This window comes from Hibiscus syriacus, unplaced genomic scaffold (assembly GCF_006381635.1).
Source record: "Hibiscus syriacus cultivar Baekdansim isolate YM2019G1 unplaced genomic scaffold, ASM638163v2 tig00111166_pilon, whole genome shotgun sequence".
NCBI lineage: Eukaryota > Viridiplantae > Streptophyta > Magnoliopsida > Malvales > Malvaceae > Hibiscus > Hibiscus syriacus.
The window spans coordinates 1,279,650-1,306,109 of NW_024063008.1; the positions used below are offsets into that span (position 1 = coordinate 1,279,650).

At 35.1% G+C, this 26,460-nt stretch overlaps 2 protein-coding genes and 1 pseudogene across 3 annotated transcripts in view; 2 read left to right on the forward strand and 1 right to left on the reverse strand.

Moving 5' to 3' along the window:
- The first annotated feature begins 4,145 nt into the window (after positions 1 to 4,145).
- LOC120155355 (translation initiation factor IF-2-like) overlaps positions 4,146 to 26,460 on the forward strand; it is a 30,279-nt gene continuing 7,964 nt past the window's right edge. Inside the window, exons 1-8 of one of the 2 annotated variants that reach the window (XM_039166929.1) lie at positions 4,146 to 4,303; positions 4,409 to 4,453; positions 5,009 to 5,135; positions 5,482 to 5,551; positions 6,034 to 6,367; positions 6,729 to 7,766; positions 8,091 to 8,240; positions 8,414 to 8,883. In XM_039166929.1, the coding sequence (XP_039022860.1) occupies positions 4,427 to 4,453; positions 5,009 to 5,135; positions 5,482 to 5,551; positions 6,034 to 6,367; positions 6,729 to 7,766; positions 8,091 to 8,240; positions 8,414 to 8,845 (2,178 nt within the window). In that variant the 5' untranslated portion in view covers positions 4,146 to 4,303; positions 4,409 to 4,426 and the 3' untranslated portion in view covers positions 8,846 to 8,883. Of the gene's footprint in view, positions 4,304 to 4,408; positions 4,454 to 5,008; positions 5,136 to 5,481; positions 5,552 to 6,033; positions 6,368 to 6,728; positions 7,767 to 8,090; positions 8,241 to 8,413; positions 8,990 to 26,460 lie in introns of those variants that run through there. The other variant, XM_039166928.1, reaches the window with a different exon arrangement.
- LOC120155356 (6-phosphogluconate dehydrogenase, decarboxylating 3, chloroplastic-like) lies at positions 9,779 to 11,587 on the forward strand. Its single transcript, XM_039166930.1, has one exon. It carries the CDS (start codon positions 9,889 to 9,891, stop codon positions 11,362 to 11,364), a length of 1,476 nt encoding a protein of 491 aa, XP_039022861.1. The 5' UTR covers positions 9,779 to 9,888; the 3' UTR covers positions 11,365 to 11,587.
- On the reverse strand, positions 12,177 to 23,460 carry LOC120155296 (annotated as a pseudogene).

Below are 26,460 nucleotides of genomic sequence, written 5' to 3' on the forward strand. Positions count from 1 at the left end.
AACGAGCCGGAGGTAGAAACCATCTTCTCGGTTGTATCGAGAATTAGTAGAGCTTCTTCGAGGATCGTCTCAAGGTGGTTAAACCTTCTTAATGAGTTAGGCTCTGATGCCAATTGTTGGGATTTTCGTAAGCTCAAATCGACAACCGGAACGGTTTGCAAAGAGGGGTCAGAACGATTTTGTGTTTAGAGAGTAAGGAGATTGAAAGATAGAGAATTGCATAGCGATTTATAGTGGTTCGACTTTCTCAACCAAAGTCTACGTCCACTTTCTTAGCTCCTAACTAAGGGTTTTCCAACAAATTCACTAATTTGTTCTTTCTTTTTAGGACAAAGAGATAACCTTACAACTCTCTAGTTTTTCCGGGCTAAACTAGAACATTTTCCCTTTACAAAAGGATAAGAAATGTAAACAAGAAAACCTCTCTAAGGTAGGTGTTTACAAGAATTAAGCTTACAAGAACAAAATATTTATAAGAGAAAGATGAAATAAGAATGAAAAACTCTTCTCTTGTGTTTGATTGCTTGGATAGTTGTTCTCTTACTTCTTCAAGTGTCCTTAGCTTGTATTTATAGCTTGGAATGTGTTTGATATCGTATATAACCGTTGGGGATGTTTTGGAGCCGTTTGGGGATATTTTTCTACTCAAAAAGGCTGCCCATAACATGGTGCATCAGTGCACTATCAAGGTGCATCGATACCCCTTCATTAAATTCAAATAAACTAGTTGTTACTAGCCGTTGCAGCCTTGGTGCATGGATGCACAGCAGGGTGTATCGATGCACTAATTACATTCAAAATGGAGTGCATGGATGCACTGCAAGCTGCATGGATGCACTGCAAGCTGCATCGATGCAGTAGTGGCAGGTGCATAGATGCACTGCAGGGGTGCATGGATGCACTGCAGGGGTGCATGGATGCACTGCAGGTGCATGGATGCACTTTGACACCCTTTAGCATTTTTGCTCAAATCCGAATTTAATGGACTTTGAATTATTTTTGAAACCTTTTTAAAACTTTGAATAAATTCAATTCAAGTCCAAAAACATTTTTCCTTAAATTTGTTATATCAAAACATAATTCGACACTTTTAGACTTAGGATTTTTAGTTTGATTATTTTATTATTATTTTTATTTAGGAATTAGTTATTTTATTAGAACTATTGATAGGACTTTTAGTTTGACTAGGAATTAGTCATTTTATTTACTCATAACTTTTGGGTTATAAATACTTTTAGGTTCAACCTTTGAACACAAATTGGAATTTATATTTCCTTAGTTATTTATTGAAGTTCTACTTTTCTTTCATATTTTTACTTTTCTCTCATTATTTTCTTTTCATAATGCTAAGCATCATCCAATCCATACTTAGGTAAATCTCTTTTAGTTGATAGCTTAGCAATGACTTAATCCGTTTCGTGAGAATTAAAAAGCGCTTCATACCTTCATATATCTTTCTTGATTTTCAGTAAACAAGGTTAGATAAAAATAACTTAATCTTTAAACTCTTTACACTTTCAATTCAAAGATTGCACCTTGACTTGAATGTTGTTTTGATTTACTGTTAGGGAGGAGAATCGACTTGTAGCAAATTCAAATCCCTAAGAACAAACTTAGCGGTAGCCCCCTAAGAGAAATCAAGATCAGGTTTGATTCTCATTGAGACGCATAATCTGAGCATGGGCTTTTCCAACATTAAAGAAGATATTGGCGTTAACATCGATAGTCGAAGTTAAATCAAAACAATAATTAAATTCCAAGGATTATAAAAAAGACTATATTTAGGGCATTTTCACTTAAGTTATTGATTGTTTAAAAGCCCATATAGGATCATATAGATGCATTTAGGAGCATATAGTTGCATGTGGTGGATATATATTTTGTCGTGGCATTTTATTTTGAAAATGATATTGGATTATGGGGAAGGTGCTTTGTTTGATGATGTGTAGGATTTGTGAGCAAGGATGCTCAAAGAGAATTATCGTGACAAATTAAGAATGTTAAGCATAATATGAATGTCGCGACTCAGACGACATTTTTGGAGTAGAAATGACAAAAGAAAATATTTTTATAACAAGCCATATGTCCTTGTCTGCACGTACACTCAGCTGCCAGCCAACTATCCTTGTCTGCGCTCACTCTCTGCTACCAACCACCTAGGAGGGGACCACTACCACCTTTGTTCCACCCCTCACGTGAATGGATGAACCTTGGGGTATCATGGGAATTTTGACACAAATCCTTAGGTTTATTCCCCACTATAAATAGAAAATGAGGCCACTAGATTTGATACTTGATTTGAGACCTTTTGAGCTTAAATTCTTGAGCAAAAAAATTAGAGGCGACTGAAAGAAAAAGCTTTCACCTTTTTCCTTTCCTTCACCTTTTCCATGGCATTCCTCCATTAGCAAGCTTGAAGGAGTGGCGAGCTAGGCGTCCGAGAAGATCTAGCGATCTAGGGTTGTTCGTGTTGGCTGAGGGGAACTCCGACAGTTCACGTCAAAGGCTTTTCCTCCGTCCCTTTGTTGTTTTTTATCTCTTATCATATTTGGGTGTTACGGAATGGATGAATTTCATTGGTTGTTTCATGGAATATTCAAACCACACCATGAACTAGCTTTATTTAGTGGGAGTTCACCATGGATGTTTAAGTTTTTCTTTAATTGATGGTTGTTTTTATTTATGTTTTTTTTTTTGTTTTGCTTATGGTGCTTAATAACTTAAGGTTGTATGAGCTATGAGAGTAGCCATTCCTTAGGAGACTACTTAGTGTTCGAGAGAAACTAAGTAAATCATCTTTCGTGTTCGAGAGAAACTAAGGAGGATTAACATAAGCAATAGGTTTTAGATAATAACTAAACCTAATCGACTAAAAGGAGTAGTGCTCGGTCGAGATGTTAAATGCTAGTGCTAACGTTGAGTGGTATTACTATGACATATTATGTTGATTTGAACTGATGGGGTCTATGCACATGCTAACGCCGAGAGGTATTGCTATGGTATTCTCAACCTGTCGAGTCCCTTGACTAGAGATAGCATAGGGCACCTTTAGTAAACTATGTCGGGCAAGTAAGACATAGAAGTAAGACCATCCTAAGAAGATAAACTTAAGTTTCCTAAATGACTTTTATCATCTATTCCTATAGTAGTTTGTTGTGTGAGGATTATCAAGTCATTTTATTCAAATCCAGTGTTTACATTTTATTTTGTCTTTACATTTTTATTTGATTCCACTACACACAATTTATTTTGCCATGATATTTCCATCCTCTTTGCCACAACATCTCCATTTACTATCACATCACACTATCATTCCATCCCCACCAACATACATTTCACAATGCCTCAGGATTCTCATTAGTACATACCATCACACTAACTATACTTAGATAAAGTAGTTCTTTTCTTTGATTGAACTTATAAATTTCCTCTAATCCATGTGAAGACGATACTCACTCATCATTGTACTACTTGTTTGATTGTATATACTTGCACATAGTTCGCGTCCATATTTAGTACTCACAAAACGCGGGCAGGTTGACTTTGGAAATTAGTTCACATGAGAGAATAACACATTACAAGTGTTGGGCCTTGTAGACTGTAACCGGCAAGAATCTCGAAGTAAAATCTATTTCAAGGATCGAGACAAGTCAAGTCAAAGGGAAGCTAGAGGCTATCTCCTATCATTATCTCTTTCGATTATTTATTTTTATTGTTTTTTCATTTTTTACTTAATTTTAGTTTATTCAATTAAATTCGATAAACCCCTTTTTATTTTATTTTACATATTTTATGGTTAGAGATCAAATCATATTTAATTGGAAATTCCTTAGTTCATGTGGATCCACCCTATTTCTCTATATTATTCTATTTATTTTATTTTATTTATTTAAATTAAGGATTAAATTTATTTATTTGACATAAGATGTGAACTCTTCCCAAAGTTAAGATGAACTTAATGGGCGAAAAGTGGGAGATCAATCGGCCCAGTATAATTGAGAGATGAAGAATCCAATTAAAAACCCACACCACGAGGGGCACAAAAGTCATTGTAGCAAAACAAGGCCTCTGCTTAATTCTCTCTCTGGTCTGATATTATTGTGGGTCTCGTTAGAAGAGGGACAAATTGAGTACGCCGAACAAAGCTCCGTCGAGAAGGGTTGAAACCCGCACCTCTTTTAAATTTACAAAACTCGAACTACAACGCATCAAAACATAGTACTTTCTCATACTGCCTTCTGTTTTTTTTGGTTGAAAATATTGGTTTTGTCAGCCTTTCGGCTATGCATCTTCTCCATTGCTCGTGAGTTTTCTTTATCCTGTTACTATTGAGGATATTTTGGTGCATTTGATTTGTTTTTCAGTTGAATTTATTCAATTTACAATGTTGGGTTCCCCTCTATTGCAGAGCTTGACATCTGCGTAAATGGCTTGGCGAAGGATTGGGAAGAAAGTAAGTGTTTTTTTCAATTGTATTGGGCTGAGATTGGAGACCTTGAAAATACAGATCTCTTAAGTTGTCATTGGTTGAATTTAGGGTTCCTTGAATATCTTGCATTCTGTCGATCACTAGTCCTCTACGGCATCTACTTTGTGACCGTTAGATGTATATTTGCAACTTCATTCATTGTAATATAGGGTAGGAAAAGGTATGGAAGTTATAAGAGTACTTGTTGCAGACTTGCAGTGTTAGTTGGGAATTCAGATGAGATTTTTTCTTCTTCTTATGCTTAGTTTTTAGCCAAGACTTTCAATCGGATAAGAACTCGATTGCATGCAGGTTTCCTTGATTTGTTTCTTTTTTACCCATATTCTATTCAAATAGCTTCCATCATTATTATAATTAAGTTCTTGAATATGATCATATTAGCAATACTGGGTCTTTATCTTTACTTTTGCATTGGGTGCAGCATATATATTGCTCCACAAGAAGACAGAGCCTGGTAGGTGTTTTGCAGGTGCCTTAGTTACCGATTGCTAATGTTTTTTTTTCTAACATTGTTTACAGGGACTTGAGGCCAGTCTCATTAGAGCTCTTGCTTCAGCGCCTGTAGGAGCTGCAGCTGGGTTAAATTCTACACCTAGTCTTGATATTGGTCTAAAATCAATTACTGCTTCTGTTAAATGCATACATGGTAAGCTGAAAAGCCGTCCAATTTAATTATGCTCGCCTTGTCTTGTTTAATACGCATCTATAAACTTATGCATACATGCAATTTTAGATGTTTCTATGTTAAATCTATGGATGTAGGAGCATGTATGTTTTGTGAGTTAGTAAACTTCTGTTACTAGCTCTAATTATTGGTTTTAGCAATGAATTACTAAGAAATTTAAGTCATTTAAATTTTTTTCTTGGATTGAAGTTTGCATGGTTGTAGTTAGTCAGGTTAAGTGAAGATTGACATAATTTGAAAACAACCAATGAATCATGTAATGTGTTTTTTGTGTTATCGTATTCACCTCAAGTGTTTGCTATCGCAGAATTGTCTTTCAGTTCGTTTCTATTGGGATATAGGTATCATAAAGTTTTGAACAATGAACCTTTAATACGGTAAGTTGGCTTTCTCAGTTCTCTTTTTATTTTTAGCAGGTCGATCCCCCCCACCCCCAAATTATTTGTGTAATCAGTCCTGGGAAACTACTATCTCTGCTATAATTTTAAAACTTTGTGAAACTTTGCAATAGAGAGGACCAATGCCTTTTAATATACTGTCTTTTACTCTTCTAATATGTGATGTATTTTTTTTAATATTATCATTTTGCATTTATTATCCTTTCCAATAGTTCTTTGAGTTGCTTAATCTGTCCTCGAGGTAAATATATTCACCGAGAGGTTGCACATAACTTGTGTGACTCATTTTTTTATATATATATTCTCATTAGACGTGTATAATAGCTATCAATGGAACCAAAAATTGGAATTCAGAAGGGTGTTAACCGGGCTTTATTGGTTCAAATTTCAAAATAACTGATTTAAGCATAATTTCAATATTTGAGATTTGCTATTAAATGTGGAATCCTGGTCATTCTTAGGTATTTTCATGCAAGTCCAGATTTACTGGCTAAAAAGAAGAACTTTGACCAGGAGTTGGGTTTAAATTTTAAGAACAAAAAACCCAAAGGGAAGTATGCCAAGAGGGAAAGGAAGCCGCCTGTTGAAGCTCCATATGTTCCTAAACTGAAGAGAACAAACAAATCCTTGCAAGAGAAAACTGTTGAGATTTTTGACGGCATGACCCTTGTTGAGCTTGCAAAGCGAACTGGCGAGGGCATAGGTGCTCTTCTGGATATTCTCATAAACCTTGGAGAAAGTACTGTGTCTGAATTTCAGCCTTTAAGCATTGATATTGCAGAACTCATTACAATGGTATTTCTCATTCTTTACTCTGACATATCTGTGAAGTATCTTATTTGCAATTTAAAATACAAAACTTGTATGCATGTGCATGTAGACCATTAGTGGAGTTTTAATGCATACCCTAGAATTATCCTTGGAACAATCTGATGATGATATCTCTTTATATTTTTATGCATTTTGTCTTGCTACAACATTTCTCTTAATTAGATATTATATTGAACCATTTATGACACAATAGGAGGTGGTATTTGCTTTTAGTCACTGAGTTTCTCTCCTTCTCCGTCATATCTTTCCTTTTGCATTAGACCCGTTTTACTTAACATGTTAAAGGTTATTTTGGGGCATATTATTACTTCTTATGGTGTTGCAGGAAGTTGGAGCCAGTGTCAAGAGGATACATGCCAGTGAAGGTAAAGAAATTCTCCTACGGCCGCCCGTTGTGACTGTCATGGGTCATGTTGACCATGGTAAAACTTCTCTTTTAGATGCTTTACGCCAAACATCAGTGGCAGCCAATGAAGCTGGAGGCATAACACAACATCTCGGTGCTTTTGTTGTTGTCATGCAGTCAGGGGCATCGATTACATTCCTTGACACCCCTGGTCATGCTGCATTTAGTGCAATGCGAGCAAGAGGTGCAGCAGTCACAGATATAGTTGTCTTAGTTGTTGCTGCAGATGATGGGGTGATGCCCCAAACTCTTGAAGCTATATCCCATGCAAAGGCAGCTAATGTTCCCATCGTGGTTGCAGTTAATAAATGTGATAAACCAGCTGCTAATGCTGAGAGAGTAAAACTACAGCTTGCTTCTGAGGGTTTGTTATTGGAGGATATGGGTGGAGATATTCAGGTGGTTGAAGTTTCAGCATTAAAGAAAACTGGATTGGATAACTTGGAGGAGGCTTTGCTACTGCAGGCTGAGGTGATGAATCTAAAAGCACGCTTTGATGGACCTGCTCAAGCTTATGTTGTTGAGGCCAGGCTTGACAAAGGACGAGGGCCGTTAGTCACTGCAATAGTAAAAGCAGGGACTTTGGTTTGTGGGCAGCATGTGGTTGTTGGCTCAGAGTGGGGCAGAATAAGAGCCATTAGAGATGTGGCTGGGATTTTGGAAGAACAGGCAACACCTGCAATGCCAGTTGAGATTGAGGGTTTGAAGGGGCTTCCAATGGCTGGTGATGACATCATCGTTGTGCAATCTGAGGAGCGAGCGAAAATGCTTAGTGCAGGGAGGAAAAATAAATCTGAGAAAGATAGGCTGTTGAAGATGACCGAAGGAAGAGCCGAGGAATTGGAACAATCAGAAGAGGTGCCTCAAAGGGTTGAAATGCCAATTATTGTAAAAGCAGATGTGCAAGGCACTGTCCAGGCTGTCACAGATGCATTGAGAACTTTAAATAGTCCTCAGGTATGTAAAAGTCTTGCTATATTATCTAACTACTACTTTTGCCTCTCTTTGTTTTCTTTATCTTAACCCCACTGCCTTGGTTGCTGATATTTATTGGGTATTCCTCACTACTGGTACAAATACTCGTATATTCTGAACTATTAATTTGTTAAAGCATTGGCCTTCTTGCCTCACTATGCCGGAAAAATTCTGGTTTGAAAATTAAAATGTAAAAAATCAGAAAGGAAGGATGGTGGTCGTTGTTATTGGCTATTGAAACTAATCTTGTTGGTTCTTTTGTGCGATGTGTTTTCTTATCAATACAGTCTCTAATTTCATTTCCAGGTTTACGTTAACGTAGTCCATGTCGGGGTGGGGCCTATTTCTCAATCAGATGTGGACCTGGCGCAGGCATGTGATGCGTGCATTGTTGGATTCAATGTGAAAAAGCCAGCGAGTTCTATTAGTATGTCAGCCATTCAAGCCAGCATAAAGGTACTAATTTCTCATTCCATCTAATCTCAATCTTTTCGTTGCGGAAAGCAGAAACCCCCCCCCCACCCCCAATTTTGAAGTACTTTTTTGGGGGTACAAAGAATTGACGTAAATGTGTTGTACAAGCACCAGAATGGAACTTTGTTGAACTAAATTATTCGTATTGCTTGTAGATACTGGTGCACCGTGTCATATATCACCTTTTGGAGGAGATTGGCAATATGATAGTGGAGAAGGCCCCTGGCACTTTCGAAATTCAGGTTGCTGGGGAGGCTGAGGTGCTGAATCTCTTTGAGATTTTGGGAAAGAACAAGGAAAGGGGTGGTGTAAAGATCGCAGGTTGCCGGGTGATTGACGGTTATGTCTCCAAATCAGCAACCATGAAGCTGTTGAGAAGTGGAGAAGTTGTGTTCGAAGGACCTTGTAAGTCGTTAAAGCAGGAGAAGCACGATGTTGAGAAAGTGGAAAAAGGGAATGAGTGTGGGCTTGTGCTCTGCGATTGTAATGATTTGCAGATTGGAGATGTCATCCAATGCTTGGAGCAAGTGATTAGGAAACCCAAGTTCATTTCATCGGAGAGTGGGGCGGTTCGAATCGAGTGCTGAACACTCCCACTTGCCGGTAAAAGTTTTTGTCCAGCATAGTAAGACGGATACACTTCCGTCGAGGACTTTATTTGTTTGACCCTGCATTTCTACATTGAAATTCATGCAAAAGTAAGCATGATGTTTAGAGTCCGAACAATTTAAGGATCAAACCGTGAATGTTGGCCTCTTCTTAAATTTGGAATTTGTCCATTAGGAGGCGATAGTGGATATTTATATGCAAGTTTTGTATACATGATAAACTTATTGACATATATAAAAGGTCATTATGTAAAAAAAAAATAAGGATCAAATTGAATTAAAAAAATATTGAAGTGTCAAATTCGATACATTGAGGGCTATATTCATTTTATGCCAAGAGAAAGTGGTGTGAAAGAGCAAATGAGTTAGGAAGATCGTCCATAGAGAGTTTATGTATTATTTGATTTAAATTAGTTAATTAATTAATTAGATATTTTTAATTTTTTAAAGATGTAGAATGTTAAAATTTTAATGTTTAATCAAATAGTTATATTTAATTTCATTTTCTACGTTTCATTTTTAGTTAAAACATTTTCTTTTGGATAAAATCATTAATTAATTAGTGAAAATCATATATAATAATAATATTATATCAAATATTTCAATTTATGAATCTGTCTTATTAAAAAAATATTATTAATTAATTAATTAATCGTTTTTATTTAAAATATGATCATTTTAATAAAACAAAAATATTAATAGTCAAAATAATTTTAAAAAAGTATTCAATCAAATATCAAAGAATCTGAGAAGTATAAGGATGGAGTCAAAACGACGCCGTTGATGCAGCCCCTCGAACAGATCGCCTCCCTCGTCGTTGGTTAAACCAAATGCCCTTTCACTTCCTCGACGAGTCCGTCACTCTCAATAAAAATCTTTGCTTCCTTCAAAAAGGCCAAACTCTTCCCTTCCACCTTCCTCTCCCTTTAAAAATAAACAAAATCTCTCCCACCAACCCCTCCATTATATCTAACCCCTTTTCTCCTTCCATTTTCCTCAGTTATTTACGCCGCCTCCCGAAAATGGAAGCCTCCACTGCTCTTTCTCGTATAGGCTTAGCCGGCTTAGCGGTCATGGGCCAAAACCTCGCTCTAAACGTCGCCGAAAAAGGCTTCCCAATCTCCGTCTACAACCGTACCACTTCCAAAGTCGACGAAACCGTCAAACGCGCCGAAGATGAAGGCCAACTCCCGCTCTTCGGCCAGTACTCCCCTCGGGAATTTGTTCTCTCAATCCAACGGCCCAGATCTGTCGTCATCTTAGTCAAAGCTGGCGCACCCGTCGACCAAACTATAGCCGCTTTATCCGACCATATGGAGCCCGGTGACTGCATCATCGATGGTGGTAACGAGTGGTACGAGAACACCGAGAGAAGGATGCAAGAGGTTTCGAATAAGGGTCTTCTTTATCTCGGTATGGGTGTTTCCGGGGGTGAAGAGGGAGCCCGATATGGCCCGTCGTTAATGCCCGGCGGATCTCACCAAGCGTATACAAATATCAAAGACATACTCGAGAAAGTGGCGGCGCAAGTAGAAGATGGACCCTGCGTTACTTACATTGGCGAAGGCGGATCAGGTAATTTCGTTAAAATGATTCATAATGGAATCGAATACGGTGATATGCAGTTGATTTCTGAAGCTTATGATGTGCTTAAACATGTTGGGGGACTTTCGAATGATGAATTAGCGCAGATTTTCGCCGAATGGAATCGGGGAGAGCTTGAGAGTTTCTTAATTGAGATAACTTCTGATATTTTTAGAGTTAAGGATGATTTGGGAGATGGGTATTTGGTAGATAAGATTTTGGATAAGACTGGGATGAAAGGTACTGGGAAATGGACAGTGCAGCAAGCTGCTGAGTTGTCTGTTGCTGCCCCTACAATCGCAGCGTCATTGGATTGTAGGTATTTGAGCGGGTTAAAGGAGGAGAGGGAAAATGCAAGTGAGGTTTTGAAACAAGCTGGGTTGAAAGAGGAAGCTGGGAGTTTAGCTCAGGGGATTGATAAGAAAAGATTGATTGATGATGTTAGGCAAGCTTTATACGCCTCGAAGATATGTAGTTATGCTCAAGGGATGAATTTGTTGAGAGCCAAGAGTCTTGAAAAAGGGTGGAAGTTGAACTTGGGAGAGTTGGCTAGGATTTGGAAAGGTGGGTGTATCATTAGGGCTGTGTTTTTGGATAGGATCAAGAAGGCTTACCAAAGGAACCCCGATTTAGCTAGCTTGCTTGTGGACCCGGAGTTTGCTCTGGAGATGGTTCAGAGGCAGCCTGCTTGGAGGAGAGTTGTGGGGTTGGCTATCTCTGCTGGGATCAGCACACCAGGAATGTGTGCTAGCCTTTCTTATTTCGATACCTATAGGCGTGCAAGGCTCCCGGCAAATCTTGTGCAGGCACAGAGGGACTTGTTCGGGGCACACACCTATGAGAGGACTGATCGTCCAGGGTCATTCCATACGGAGTGGAAAAAGGTTGCACACGGTGTTGGTGCGCTCAATTGAGCTTTCCTAGTTTTCTTGTTTGTTTCAATTGAGCGTTGGTTGTGTTTCTATGTTGGAATAGGATTCTACAATAGCATTGCTATGATAGTTCAATCTTGCAGCTTTCTTTTTCTTCTAATATAAATGCCTACCTCGGCATTGCCCATTCTGGTAAAGCTTTGTATTCCTGTTATACTGGCAAGTTTAAACAAGAAATGATGACGTGAATAATAATTGCAAATTTTGTGTACCTTTGTTCGTAGTGTAAAAGGCTAGAAACCCTTTCTTGCATCGATTGCCAAATAGAATTCTGTCAATTCATGGCAAATAACATTATCATGCATAGGCTATAATACTTTTTACAATGAAAAGCAAAAAGATATAGGAATCAGTACAACTCTAAAATCACACTCATTGTCTGATCAGCCATCAGGGTCGGGCTGTAAACGAGTTTTGAGTATTGCTGAGCTCGATTAGACTTGAAAACTCTGAAATGAAGTTCTACTTGGTTCAAAAACTCACGAGCCTAAATTTTCAAGTTTGACTCGAACTCGAAATCTTGAATTGAAGTTCGAAAAAGCTAAAAAAGCTTGAGAAAAAAAATTCTTAAACTTAATCCAGTTAAAACTCGAACTTGAATATTAAGTACATTTATACAATATATATTTTTTTAAAAATCAACACATAAATGTTAATATTATTAATAATTTATTTTTTAATTTTTTTTAATATATTATTTTTTAATAGCTCGCGAGCTTTTGAGTTGAGTATGAATTAGCTCATTTCGTCTCGTTAAAAATTCGAATTAATCTCATGCTCGAGTCGAGTATTTATCAAATTTTGACCGAATCGATCTTAAATAACTGGTGATCGGACTCGTCACGTTTACGGTCCTAGACCAGGGAATACAAATACAACCTTTACTCCTGTGAAAGTGTAATTCCCTTTGTGATGCAGGGGGATCCGAGACAGATGATGCTGAGCTGTCAGATTGCACGTTGATGGCGCTGAGATACCATGAGTTGGCAGATCAGCGCAAAGGCGGGAATTGATTGTGACATGTTCCTCATTGGGGTCGTTTTGAGTATGTTTCAGTCTTTTGGCCATAACTTTGGCTACAAGTGTCAGAATCGCGCATAAGACCCCAATCCGGAAAGCTCTTTTCGACGCGCACGCTCTCCATACGCTCTATGTGGCCTTTTTTTCAACCTCAAATTCTGCCATTTTCCCCTCCGAATCACTAGATTTAGTTATTTTTTACTATTTATGGTAATATTTCGATTGTTAATTAAGAAGTCAATTTAAATCCGATTTAGGCCGGATTTTTGGGAGATTGCTTATTTTATTTCGAATTTCAATTTAGAGTGATTTTCGGGATTTTGCTATTTTTGGCAAAATTCGAATAAAGACGATTTTTTTGCTATAACAGTCCGGCTTGTGGACTGCTTTTTGACAGTTTTGATTTTATAATATTTTATTAAACCCTAGAGACTTTTTCTCTGGTTTTTGGACGAATTTTCTCTTGTGAATCGTCTGTCGGAGCTAGGCTACAGGATAATCACTATTCTGTCTGGCGTCACTTTGCTTACGTAATCCCCAGTTGGCTTTGACCTTGCTGCAAACTCATAGTCAACAGCAAAAGTAACGGATCCCCTCTCTTTCATTACCCAAAATAGCCCAAAGCAGTGGAATGAGCTCTGCTGATCCATGTTGCAATGAGCAGACAAGAAAAATTCTTGTCCACCAAGATGAAATGCCTAGGAATAAACCCTAGCAGCCGGAAATAGATGTGTACACTCCTCATGCTTCAGATCCAGGTACACAACACACTGATGCCGTGGCAGTTCAAACTCTACAACCTTGACCGGGACGGTACTTGTATGCTCGCTCCACAAAGCAATGATGATTGGCACTACTACTAACCTCTTCTGCTGCAAGTACTCGCTGTCGGTATGGTGTCTCAGCCTTGAAAAGGGAGCTTTGGCACAACTTTGGCTGCGAGTACTAGATCAAAGTCAATGCAGGCTAAAACTTTCTTCAGCTTTCTGCAAATCATATATAGAAAAACGAATTAGGCGACTAAGGCGTCTAGCAAAAATTCCACGATTTCTGGATAATGAGTCCCAGCACACTTCAGCACAAAGTCGTGAACAGCATGCTCTAAAGCTACCTGGAGATAATCGGTGGAAATACTGCCTCCATATCAGCAAGAGGCAAGATGAGTTCCTCCTCCTGAAACCTTACCAAAAAAAAAAGAATGCCATTTATTTCACATAGTTTGCCATTTGAGCTAGTCATAAATAAACAGCACACACAAGACTGCATTCCTAGCCACATTGCTTTTAAAAGAAGAATGCCCGCTATTTAACGGGAAGGTGGAACTTCAAAACAAAACCATATACCAACAAAAGGATGCCACACCCTCATATATCAGTAACAAAAGAAGCAGCCTCGTTACAGTTAAGAAATTACTCAAAATATATGTATTTAATAGTGGCACTCACTTGATATCTATCAGCAAGAAACTGCTTTGCTGCATCTGTCAGGTCCAAATTCAAGTAAAGCCGATTCACAGGTCATAGGCAGGTTTCGTAACAATTAACTACAATATCTCATGCACCATGCAACCTCGAATCTGTCAGAAACCATCAACACATCTAACAAGGCAGTAGCCAGTAGGTGTGTGATTGTTGATAATTTGTTGCTGTACATAAAATTAAGCCGGTCTAGGAGAGATGTTTCTTCTGCTCCGGGAAAAAAATCCAAACAAACATTAGGTCATATAACCCCAAGACACATGACCTAATAAAGAATACAATGAAAGAAAACAACAAACCAGCATCCCTAAACGAGACTAATGTGTACAAAGATCTGTGTCCGGCACTCGCATGCCCAAAAATCCTCCAAAAGCTCAACTACAAAGCAAGTTATAAAAAATCTACAACAAAAACGCTTGTTTTATTTTCCAAATCTGAAGTTTCTTCCGTCGGCTTTTTCATCTTTATAGATTGTATTCCGTATATCATTTCTTCTGCAACGTGGTAGTTAATGGTTATTGGTAAATAAAACTGATTTTTCTATCCAATTTTTAGCAGCAAGAAACACATCCAAGTAGCAATTAGCAAACGCGAATTGAAAACGGGCTTTCCAGTAAATCTGAACACAGGTTAATTTGGGCTTAGATGGCCGAGTTATACTCACTTTTTCGGCCATAGAAAGACCAAGGGCTCTTATAATTGGGTCTCGTAATGAAACACCACGATTCTATACTTATAATAAATAAATAAATAAAAATTTGTCTTATGATAAAATAAAATAAAATAAAAATATTCAAAGTTTAAATAAAAATAAATAATAAAAATTAAAAAATTAATTAAAGATAAATTGAAAGATCAAACGATTCAATTTTTAATATTTTACTTTTCTATAAATTTCATTTTCTTTCTTAAAAATATAAATAAATAAGAACATCATAATTAACATATGGCAAAATGGATGAGATAATTGTCTCAAGCGAGACGCAGTTTGTTTTAAGAAAAACAATCTCAAGTGAGATAAATTTCTGTTTGAAAACATTCTGCACTGAAGGTCTTATGGATGGCCCGCAGGACTTATAAATTTGAGAAATAGTTTACTAAGTAAGAAACTTTGGAAACCATTTTCTTACTATTCAACAATTTCATTTTCAGAAAAGATTAAATGAGAAACTTTGGAAATCGTTGAAGATACTAATTTTTCATCCATTTGTTTTATTATCGTTATTATTATTTTATTTGTTACTATTATTATTTTATAATCATATTATTATTATTTATATTATTAATATTATTATTATTTACATTACAGACCCAGACCGGCCCAGTTACAAGAAACCAACCCAGACCGGCCCAATAATAAACCCTAAACCCATTTAAGGTTTATATTAATTTATCCAGTCGTTCTCAATCATCAGCCGTTGGATCTAATGAGATCCAACGGTCCCAGATGCACCAGCTTGAAACCCTAGGGTTACGCGGCCACCGGTCTACGCCAATCCAGCCACTGCCACGAAGCCTCCAGAAGCCCCAACAACGACTGTCCATGTTAAAGGCTACGGTGAGTCACCACATAGTTTAGTGACTCACCAAAGTTTCCCCTATTGACCGGTCTAAAGACATCGCCGATGGTGGCTATAAAAGCCACCGAGCCCTGCAAAGAGAGGAGGGAGGAAGCCAAAGTACAACAGCAACAGAAACAAAAAAAAACGAGAGAAAACAGAGCGAGAACGAGGGACTTACCACCGAGGAGAGTCCAATCGACGCCGGAGACGTTGTATCAACCGAGGTAAAGGATTCGGTTTTCCTAGATCTACGAACATTTAAGGGGATTTAGGGAAAACAGAGGTTGTATTCGGCCTTAGGAGGTCAAAACCTATGCTCTAGTGAAATTTGGGAGTTCTGGCCACCGTAAGCAGTGACGGTCAGCGCCGGATTGCGTCTGCCGGCCGGTGCCCTCTCTCTCCGTTTTAGAGAGAGAGAGAGAATGAGAGAGAAGAGAAATGAAAATTTGGCCTTAAGGTCGTTTGGATTAGGGTTTAAATATCATTCACCGAATGATATCGTTTTGGGGAGGGGTGTTTCTATAATTTTGAACGGGTAATTTATACCCACAACCATTATAAATTTGTGACTTTATATTTTAGTCACTGAATCAAATTTTATATCTTTTTAATTCGGTATATGAATTTTAATTCCATTATAATTTGATCACTGATTTAATTATAGGTAAAATAACCGAATTAGCCATTATGATTTTAATAATTATTATTTTAATCGAACAACATGTTTTAATTGATCTCAATTTAATGTTCAAATTTTATATAATTTTATTTTAATCCCTACATTAACAAATAGGTAATATAGCATGTTTAACCACTGTATTTTTTAAAAAATTAATTATTATTTAGGATAATTAATTTTAATATATTTTAATTTAGTCATTAGTTTTAATATTTTCAATTACAAGCTTTATTGCTTTATATTTTAAAATATATAGTTTTAATTTTATTTATTTTGGTCACTATTTAGTTGTATTTCAGTTTTTTATGTTTATTTTTTAAATACATTTATTATTATTATTACTATTAAATATATATAATAAATAAATATTATTTATTTATTTTTTATCCTATTTATAAATTTAATTTTATAAATGAATTTTAAGAAAAGTAATTATATTTTAATATTTATTTTTCAAATATTAAGAAAAGGCAGTCTTAAAGCAACTGGATGTCCATTTTCTGATATTTTTAAATAAATAAATATATTACTTTTATAAATTATATATATATATATATATTTAATTATTTTAGATAAATACTTTATTAATATTTATTTGTTTTTTAATATTAAGAAAAGAGCTGTCTTAAAGCACCTAAAGCACCTAGAAGTCCTTTTCTGATATTTCTAAATAAATAAATATCTCTTATATATATATTAATAGATTTTCTTAAAATTATAGTAATAAATTTGAAACAACAGGATTATAAATTAAATATATCTTCGAATTTTTAAATTTCTAATAATAGAGACAATTTATAATTAATGAGTATCAATTTTGGGCGTTATAGGGGTGTTAATCCTTCCCTAAACGAAATCGACCATGAATCCTTTCTTTATTAAAATTTTTTTTGTTATACGCAGATCAGTTTATCTTTTAAATTATGTTTTCTCAAAAACTATTTTAAAAGATTGTTTTTAGGTATTTGACCTACCTAATTCAAAAAGGTCAATGGCGACTCCCAAAACATTTTTAATCAAAATCATTTTATCCACATTATTTTTCCTGCCAAGTAAAAATTCGTGCCCAGACAAAAACTAGTTACGACAGCTTGGCGACTCCGCTGGGGATACCCAATAGCAAAGCTACTACGATGGGTTTTAGCACTGGTCATCTCGTTTGGTTAGAGAGAGGAAGAGTGCTTCGTGGTTGTCGGTGGTCATCGTGCACGAACCGACGAGGGGCTATGGGTCTCCCTTGGCCGCAGCACGTTGGGAGAGTTGAGAGGAAGATGAGTTTAGTTTTTTAGGTTTAGTTTTCTTTTAAAATCTGAAATAGTAAAGTATATATTAGAGGCTTAGTTTTTAGGTTTTGGGTAAATTATTCTTAGTTCCTCTTAGTTTACCCGTATTTTTACATTTTAATCACTAGTTTTAGGGGTAAATCACGCTATGATACATGTACTTTTAGCGTGTATTTACATTTAAGTCACTAGTTAGTGGGTTAATCACCTATAAGTCTTTATAGTTTACGTATTGTTTTATAGTTTAGTCACCCATTTTTTTATTTATTTTATTTCGATTTTTGCATATGCTAATTTCTATTTTATTTTATTTTAGTCATTAGTTAATTTTGTTATTATTTTATTTATGAATATGATTACATAATTTTAATTTTCTTTATTTTGGTCATTATTTAATTGTCATTTTATTTTATTATTGTCCTTTATTTTTCAATACTTTAAATATAGTACTTTATTTATTTATTTATTTATGTTTTATTCACTAATATTTATATGGGATATAATATAATAATATAATAATTAATTAAATAATAATATTTATTTTTAATACTCAGAAAGGGCAGTCTTAAAATAACTAGATGTCATATTCTGGTATTTTAAAAATAATATCATGCTTATAAAATATATATATATTTGCTTTAATTTTATATAAATTATTTTAATCATGTTTTTATTTATTTATTTTTAATATCACTTGAGATTGTTTTTCTTAAAACAAGATTCGTCTCGCTTGAGACAGTTTCACTAGAAACAGAAATTTTCATCACTCGATGGATCAATATTTCCAGAGGAAGTTCATAATAAGAAGAACTCATCTGAAGAGGAAGAAGAAGTTCATAATGAGAAGAATTTGTTCAACCTTTTGCTCGACTCTATCACAGAAGGAGATAGATCAACACCAACACTTCCAGAAAAAGTTCGTAATAAGAAGAACTTATCTTAAGAGAAAGAAGAAGTTCATAATTTGAAGAACTTATTCAACCTTTTGCTCATTTCATTGCACATGGAGATACAACAGTATAAACATTTACAGAATGAGATCGTAATAAAAAGAACTCACTTGAAGAGGAAGAAGAAATTCATAATGAGAAGAACTCATCCGAAGGAGAAGAACTTGTTCAACCTTTTGTCAAATCCATTACAGAAGGAGGTGGATCGTCATTCCCAGTAGAAGAGTTCATAATGAGAATAACTTATAGCTCAAAAGTTTGGACAATTCAAGCTAAAAATGGTGATTTTTGTCTTTGCTCCATTCTTGTTCCACAATAACGAGCAAAGAGGGGCAGCTGTAATCACCATTTTTACCTTCCCTATCCAGCAACCAACGACAGCAGCCCCTCCACGTGCATTTCCAGCACCTTCCAACAACCAACGATAGCAACCCCTCCACCACAACAGTATTCCAGCAACTTCCACCAACAACAGCTGATCATCCACGTTTCATTAGCTCTCCAGTAACTTCTACTAAACCAGCTATCCCTTCACGCGCTCCAACAGCATCCACCTAGCATGTTCTCTCTCTTGCCAGTAATGCAAGGTTCCAGATCAAACCATCACAAAAGGACAAGGAAAAAATAGATTTTTTGGTTGATCTTTTTTGTAATATTTTGGGTTATAAAACCCAAAGAAAAACTGTAACAGGGGAGGACTCGGTCTTTCTTTTTCTGGAGAAAGATTGCAAAAAAACCCCCATCATTTTCGAAATATAATACAAGAAAAAGAAAGCATTTCAAGGTAACATTTTGGTATATTTTCCAGTTTTTCCCTCTTTTTCGAACCAAAGTAGATAAATAGAAAAGATAAAGAGAGGAAGGTTGTTTACCTTCGTTGGTGGTCTCGTCGCCGAGGTTGGCCACCGTTGGAGGCCTAGGAGCTCTCGGTCGGCGTTGTTTTGGACCCCTTTCGGGGATTTCTAGTTAAGTAATAAAAGGGGAGTAGTTTATGTTTTAGCACTGGTCATCTCGTTTGGTTAGAGAGAGGAAGAGTGCTTCGTGGTTGTCGGTGGTCATCGTGCACGAACCGACGAGGGGCTATGGGTCTCCCTTGGCCGCAGCACGTTGGGAGAGTTGAGAGGAAGATGAGTTTAGTTTTTTAGGTTTAGTTTTCTTTTAAAATCTGAAATAGTAAAGTATATATTAGAGGCTTAGTTTTTAGGTTTTGGGTAAATTATTCTTAGTTCCTCTTAGTTTACCCGTATTTTTACATTTTAATCACTAGTTTTAGGGGTAAATCACGCTATGATACATGTACTTTTAGCGTGTATTTACATTTAAGTCACTAGTTAGTGGGTTAATCACCTATAAGTCTTTATAGTTTACGTATTGTTTTATAGTTTAGTCACCCATTTTTTTATTTATTTTATTTCGATTTTCGCATATGCTAATTTCTATTTTATTTTATTTTAGTCATTAGTTAATTTGTTATTATTTTATTTATGAATATGATTACATAATTTTAATTTTCTTTATTTTGGTCATTATTTAATTGTCATTTTATTTTATTATTGTCCTTTATTTTTCAATACTTTAAATATAGTACTTTATTTATTTATTTATTTATTTATGTTTTATTCACTAATATTTATATGGGATATAATATAATAATATAATAATTTAATTAAATAATAATATTTATTTATTTTTAAATACTCAGAAAGGGCAGTCTTAAAATAACTAGATATCATATTCTGATATTTTAAAAATAATATCATGCTTATAAAATATATATATATTTGCTTTAATTTTATATAAATTATTTTAATCATGTTTTTATTTATTTATTTTTAATATCACTTGAGATTGTTTTTCTTAAAACAAGATTCGTCTCGCTTGAGACAGTTTCACTAGAAACAGAAATTTTCATCACTTGATGGATCAACATTTCCAGAGGAAGTTCATAATAAGAAGAACTCATCTGAAGAGGAAGAAGAAGTTCATAATGAGAAGAATTTGTTCAACCTTTTGCTCGACTCTATCACAGAAGGAGATAGATCAACACCAACACTTCCAGAAAAAGTTCGTAATAAGAAGAACTTATCTGAAGAGAAAGAAGAAGTTCATAATTTGAAGAACTTATTCAACCTTTTGCTCATTTCATTGCACATGGAGATACAACAGTATAAACATTTACAGAATGAGTTCGTAATAAGAAGAACTCACTTGAAGAGGAAGAAGAAATTCATAATGAGAAGAACTCATCCGAAGGAGAAGAACTTGTTCAACCTTTTGTCAAATCCATTACAGAAGGAGGTGGATCGTCATTCCCAGTAGAAGAGTTCATAATGAGAATAACTTATAGCTCAAAAGTTTGGACAATTCAAGCTAAAAATGGTGATTTTTGTCTTTGCTCCATTCCTGTTCCACAATAACGAGCAAAGAGGGGCAGCTGTAATCACCATTTTTACCTTCCCTATCCAACAACCAACGACAGCAGCCCCTCCACGTGCATTTCCAGCACCTTCCAACAACCAACGATAGCAACCCCTCCACCACAACAGTATTCCAGCAACTTCCACCAACAACAGCTGGTCATCCACGTTTCATTAGCTCTCCAGTAACTTCTACTAAACCAGCTATCCCTTCACGCGCTCCAACAGTATCCACCTAGCATGTTCTCTCTCTTGCCAGTAATGCAAGGTTCCAGATCAAACCATCACAAAAGGACAAGGAAAAAATAGATTTTTTGGTTGATCTTTTTTGTAATATTTTGGGTTATAAAACCCAAAGAAAAACTGTAACAGGGGAGGACTCGGTCTTTCTTTTTCTGGAGAAAGATTGCAAAAAAACCCCCATCATTTTCGAAATATAATACAAGAAAAAGAAAGCATTTCAAGGTAACATTTTGGTATATTTTCCAGTTTTTCCCTCTTTTTCGAACCAAAGTAGATAAATAGAAAAGATAAAGAGAGGAAGGTTGTTTACCTTCGTTGGTGGTCTCGTCGCCGAGGTTGGCCACCGTTGGAGGCCTAGGAGCTCTCGGTCGGCGTTGTTTTGGACCCCTTTCGGGGATTTCTAGTTAAGTAATAAAAGGGGAGTAGTTTATGTTTTAGCACTGGTCATCTCGTTTGGTTAGAGAGAGGAAGAGTGCTTCGTGGTTGTCGGTGGTCATCGTGCACGAACCGACGAGGGGCTATGGGTCTCCCTTGGCCGCAGCACGTTGGGAGAGTTGAGAGGAAGATGAGTGTAGTTTTTTAGGTTTAGTTTTCTTTTAAAATCTCAAATAGTAAAGTATATATTAGAGGCTTAGTTTTTAGGTTTTGGGTAAATTATTCTTAGTTCCTCTTAGTTTACCCGTATTTTTACATTTTAATAACTAGTTTTAGGGGTAAATCACGCTAAGATACCTGTACTTTTAGCGTGTATTTACATTTAAGTCACTAGTTAGTGGGTTTATCACCTATAAGTCTTTATAGTTTACGTATTGTTTTATAGTTTAGTCACCCATTTTTTTTATTTTTTTATTTTGATTTTTGCATATGCTAATTTCTATTTTATTTTATTTTAGTCGTTAGTTAATTTTGTTATTATTTTATTTATGAATATGATTACATAATTTTAATTTTCTTTATTTTGGTCATTATTTAATTGTCATTTTATTTTATTATTGTCCTTTATTTTTCAATACTTTAAATATAGTACTTTATTTATTTATTTATTTATTATTTATGTTTTATTCACTAATATTTATATGAGATATAATATAATAATTTCATAATTTAATTAAATAATAATATTTATTTATTTTTAAATACTCAGAAAGGGCAGTCTTAAAATAACTAGATGTCATATTCTGGTATTTTAAAAATAATATCATGCTTATAAAATATATATATTTGCTTTAATTTTATATAAATTATTTTAATCATGTTTTTATTTATTTATTTTTAATATCACTTGAGATTGTTTTTCTTAAAACAAGATTCGTATCGCTTGAGACAGTTTCACTAGAAACAGAAATTTCCATCACTCGATGGATCAACATTTCCTGAGGAAGTTCATAATAAGAAGAACTCATCTGAAGAGGAAGAAGAAGTTCATAATGAGAAGAATTTGTTCAACCTTTTGCTCGATTCTATCACAGAAGGAGATAAATCAGCACCAATATTTCCAGAAAAAGTTCGTAATAAGAAGAACTTATCTGAAGAGAAAGAAGAAGTTCATAATTTGAAGAACTTATTCAACCTTTTGCTCATTTCATTGCACATGGAGATACAACAGTATAAACATTTACAGAATGAGTTCGTAATAAGAAGAACTCACCTGAAGAGGAAGAAGAAATTCATAATGAGAAGAACTCATCTGAAGGAGAAGAACTTGTTCAACCTTTTGTCAAATCCATTACAGAAGGAGGTGGATCGTCATTCCCAGTAGAAGAGTTCATAATGAGAATAACTTATAGCTCAAAAGTTTGGACAATTCAAGCTAAAAATGGTGATTTTTGTCTTTGCTCCATTCATGTTCCACAACAACGAGCAAAGAGGGGCAGTTGTAATCACAATTTTTACCTTCCCTATCCAGCAACCAACGACAGCAGCCCCTTCACGTGCATTTCCAGCACCTGCCAACAACCAACGATAGCAGCCCCTCCACCACAACAATATTCCAGCAACTTCCACCAACAACAGCTGGTCATCCAAGTTTCATCAGCTCTCCAGTAACTTCCACTGAACCAGCTATCCCTCCACGCGCGCCAACTGCATCCACACAGCAGGTTCTCTCTCTTGCCAGCAATGCAAGGTTCCAGATAAAACCATCACTAAAGGACAAGGAAAAAACAGATTTTTTGGTTGATATTTTTTGCAACATTTTGGGTTATAAAACCCAAAGAAAAACTGTGACAGGGGAGGACCCGATTCTTTCTTTTTCTGGAGGAAGATTGCAAAAAAAAAACTCACCATTTTCGAAATATAATACAAGAAAAAGAAAGCATTTCAAGGTAACATTTTGGTATATTTTCCAGTTTTTCCCTCTTTTTCGAACCAAAGTAGATAAATAGAAAATATAAAGAGAGAAAGGTTGTTTACCTTTGTTGGTGGTCTCGTCGTCGAGGTTGGCCATCGTTGGAGGCCTAGGAGCTCTCGGTATGTAACACCCTCAACCCGTATCCGACCCGAATACGAGTCTGAGGTTTCACATTGACTTTTAAAACTTTGACTCTTGACAAAATTCAAAGAAAATTCAAAACTTTCATTAAAATAAAAGTTGTTTATTTACATAAATTTACCAAAATAACCAAAAATCGATCAAAGCCTATACAACTCACTCAATTAGTACATGCCAACTATATTCAGATTAACCATACACATTTAAATCATCTATTTTCTGATCTGAAACTTTGTAAGGAAAATACTGACCTGTCTTGCTCCTCTTAGCTCTTTACTCTTCTCACTTCTGTAACCTACGTGTGAAACAATCACACGCTAAGTCGTTGACTTAGTGAGGCATAAAACATATAATAAACTCTAACTCGTAATCATGCTTGAATAGTTTCTACTAACATATCACATACAAGCATCACACCCACATATACATATAATAATTCCTACTATGCACCTCTCATATATTCATATATATATATATATATATAATCCACGCATACATATAATTATCTTCTTTCCTATCATTATCATATTATCACATTTCATATTTCTATTCTCTTTTTTATATGATCAATTAAGCTCATATCATATATCTTATAGCATATATAATAATCACTAACACACATATATCATATCTTATAATTCATATCACAAAACACATATATACATCACATACATTACATTCAATGTTATCTCTTGTTAGCCCATGTGCACCTGTGAGAACTGTAGATATGTGAGTCTATTGAGGTTGTGCACCACTATGCTGTCACCACAGCTCATATAAATGTCCCGAATGACCTATCCAGAGGTCACAAAGACCCCTGTAACTATCCAGAGGTCATAAAGAACCTCGGCAACTGTCCATAGGTCCCTAAGAACCTAGGTGAACTGTCCATATGTTCCTTAGAACATAGGTATACTGTCCATATGTCTCAAAAGACATAGGTAAAATTGTCCATATGTTCCGTAGAACATAGGTAAACCATCGACTCTTGGCATACCAACTATACCCCTAGCTCTCATATCACATAACATGGGCATTATCATCTATAACATTTCATATCACTTGTTCTTTCTCTTCTATCACATACCACATGTATGTGTAACCATATATTTCATATCATATCATATGTAGCACATATTGCATATTCATGTAATCATATAGATCATGTCATATAACTTATATCATTTCTCATTTTCCTATATATATATATATATAGTTCACTTTCACATATTACAATTTCCTTTTCTCCTATTTTTCATATCATGTTTCTTTTAACCACATATGTCTATCTTATCTCATATCCTATAATTCTTTAGCTTATATCTTATATCACATGTTACACCTATGACTATATTCATGCATAAATAATAATCATATCACCCATATTAACATTCATAAAATCATGTAATCAAATATTGGGAGTAGACTCATCACGAGTCTTTTCCCCACACATCATATACTAATGCACATGCAATCACCTTGGCCTCACTAAGTTCGATCCACTTTTATGATTTCTTTTCTTTCGATCGAATCTTAACTTGATAATCGTCCCGTAACTTGTTCATGTTCGATATCTACATAATCATATATTTATACTATCAGTATCCCATTGATATACTATAATCTATCATTTCTTAGACTGAAAGAAAGATTTATTCCATTTCCCATTGAAGTGTATCGGTGCATTCTACAGTGCATCGATGCATTCTTTAACAGGTGCATCGATGCACTACCATGCATCGATACACAATTTACATTCGATGTTTCCATTTTAAGGGGATGCATCGATGCACTCCTCATACATCGATGCACCAACTGTACTCGATGTTTATTTATTTGAGAGTGCATCGATGCACATTGAAGATGCATCGATGCACACAACCTAGAAATTACATTTTGAGCCTGAAAATGTATTGTTTAACCCCAAATTCTACTTATTAATCCCACCTTATACTTATTATCATATTTAAACCTTCTTATAATACTATAACACTTCACCATATCTTATAATTCACCATAATTCTTGAATCAAAGAATTTCATCAAATTTTTCATGTGTTTTAAATTTAATTCTATCGCCTCTAACTTCTTAATTACTCCCTTGACAAGTCAAATTCATCATTAGAACTTCAAAAACCTCTTTAAATCAAGAATTCATTTCTCAACCCTTAATCAAATTTCCTTTCAAATTTTCTCTGCTTAATGTTTTAAGCTTATATAAGTTTACCTTAAGCTTATATAATACCCAAATACTCCATCCCAACTTATAAATTCAAGAAATTAATCAACTAAAGCAAACTTACCTTATAGACTTGAGCTTGAACCCACGAGAAGAAGAAAGCAAGAAGAAGAAAGAAAACTTCCAGATATCTCTATTCCCACGTGTTATCTCCTTAAATAAGGGAGATAAAATATCTTTCAAACTAAGTTACTATAATACCCTTATAATCCTTTCATATTTACTATTTAATCCAATACTGAAATATCCTTATTAAATCCTTAAACTTTTTCAATTTTCCTAAATTAATCCCCAAATTTCAAAAATTCTCATTTTAGTCACTAACCCAGATTTGGGATGTTACAGATCTCCCCTCCTTTAAAGAAAATTCGTCCTCAAATTTTCAGTATACCCATTGATAAGAATATATCTGCTAATATTCTCATGTTGCTCCCTCCACTTTAATCCTTACGCAATTGCAATTAATGATTTGCCTTCACTTTCCAAATAACTCAATCCATTTCGATCAATCTTTATCATATCTGATCCTTTAAACTCAATCATTTTCATTCTTTATTCATTCAGAATCAAAATCTCCTTATACATAAATCGTATATTTCCTTTCATGTTCACATATTCTTTTTCCTATCACTTATACTCATCTCTGATTACCGGTCTTTATCATATATTCCTCAGCGATATCTTACTCAACTTTTCGAACTCATACTCTTACTTATA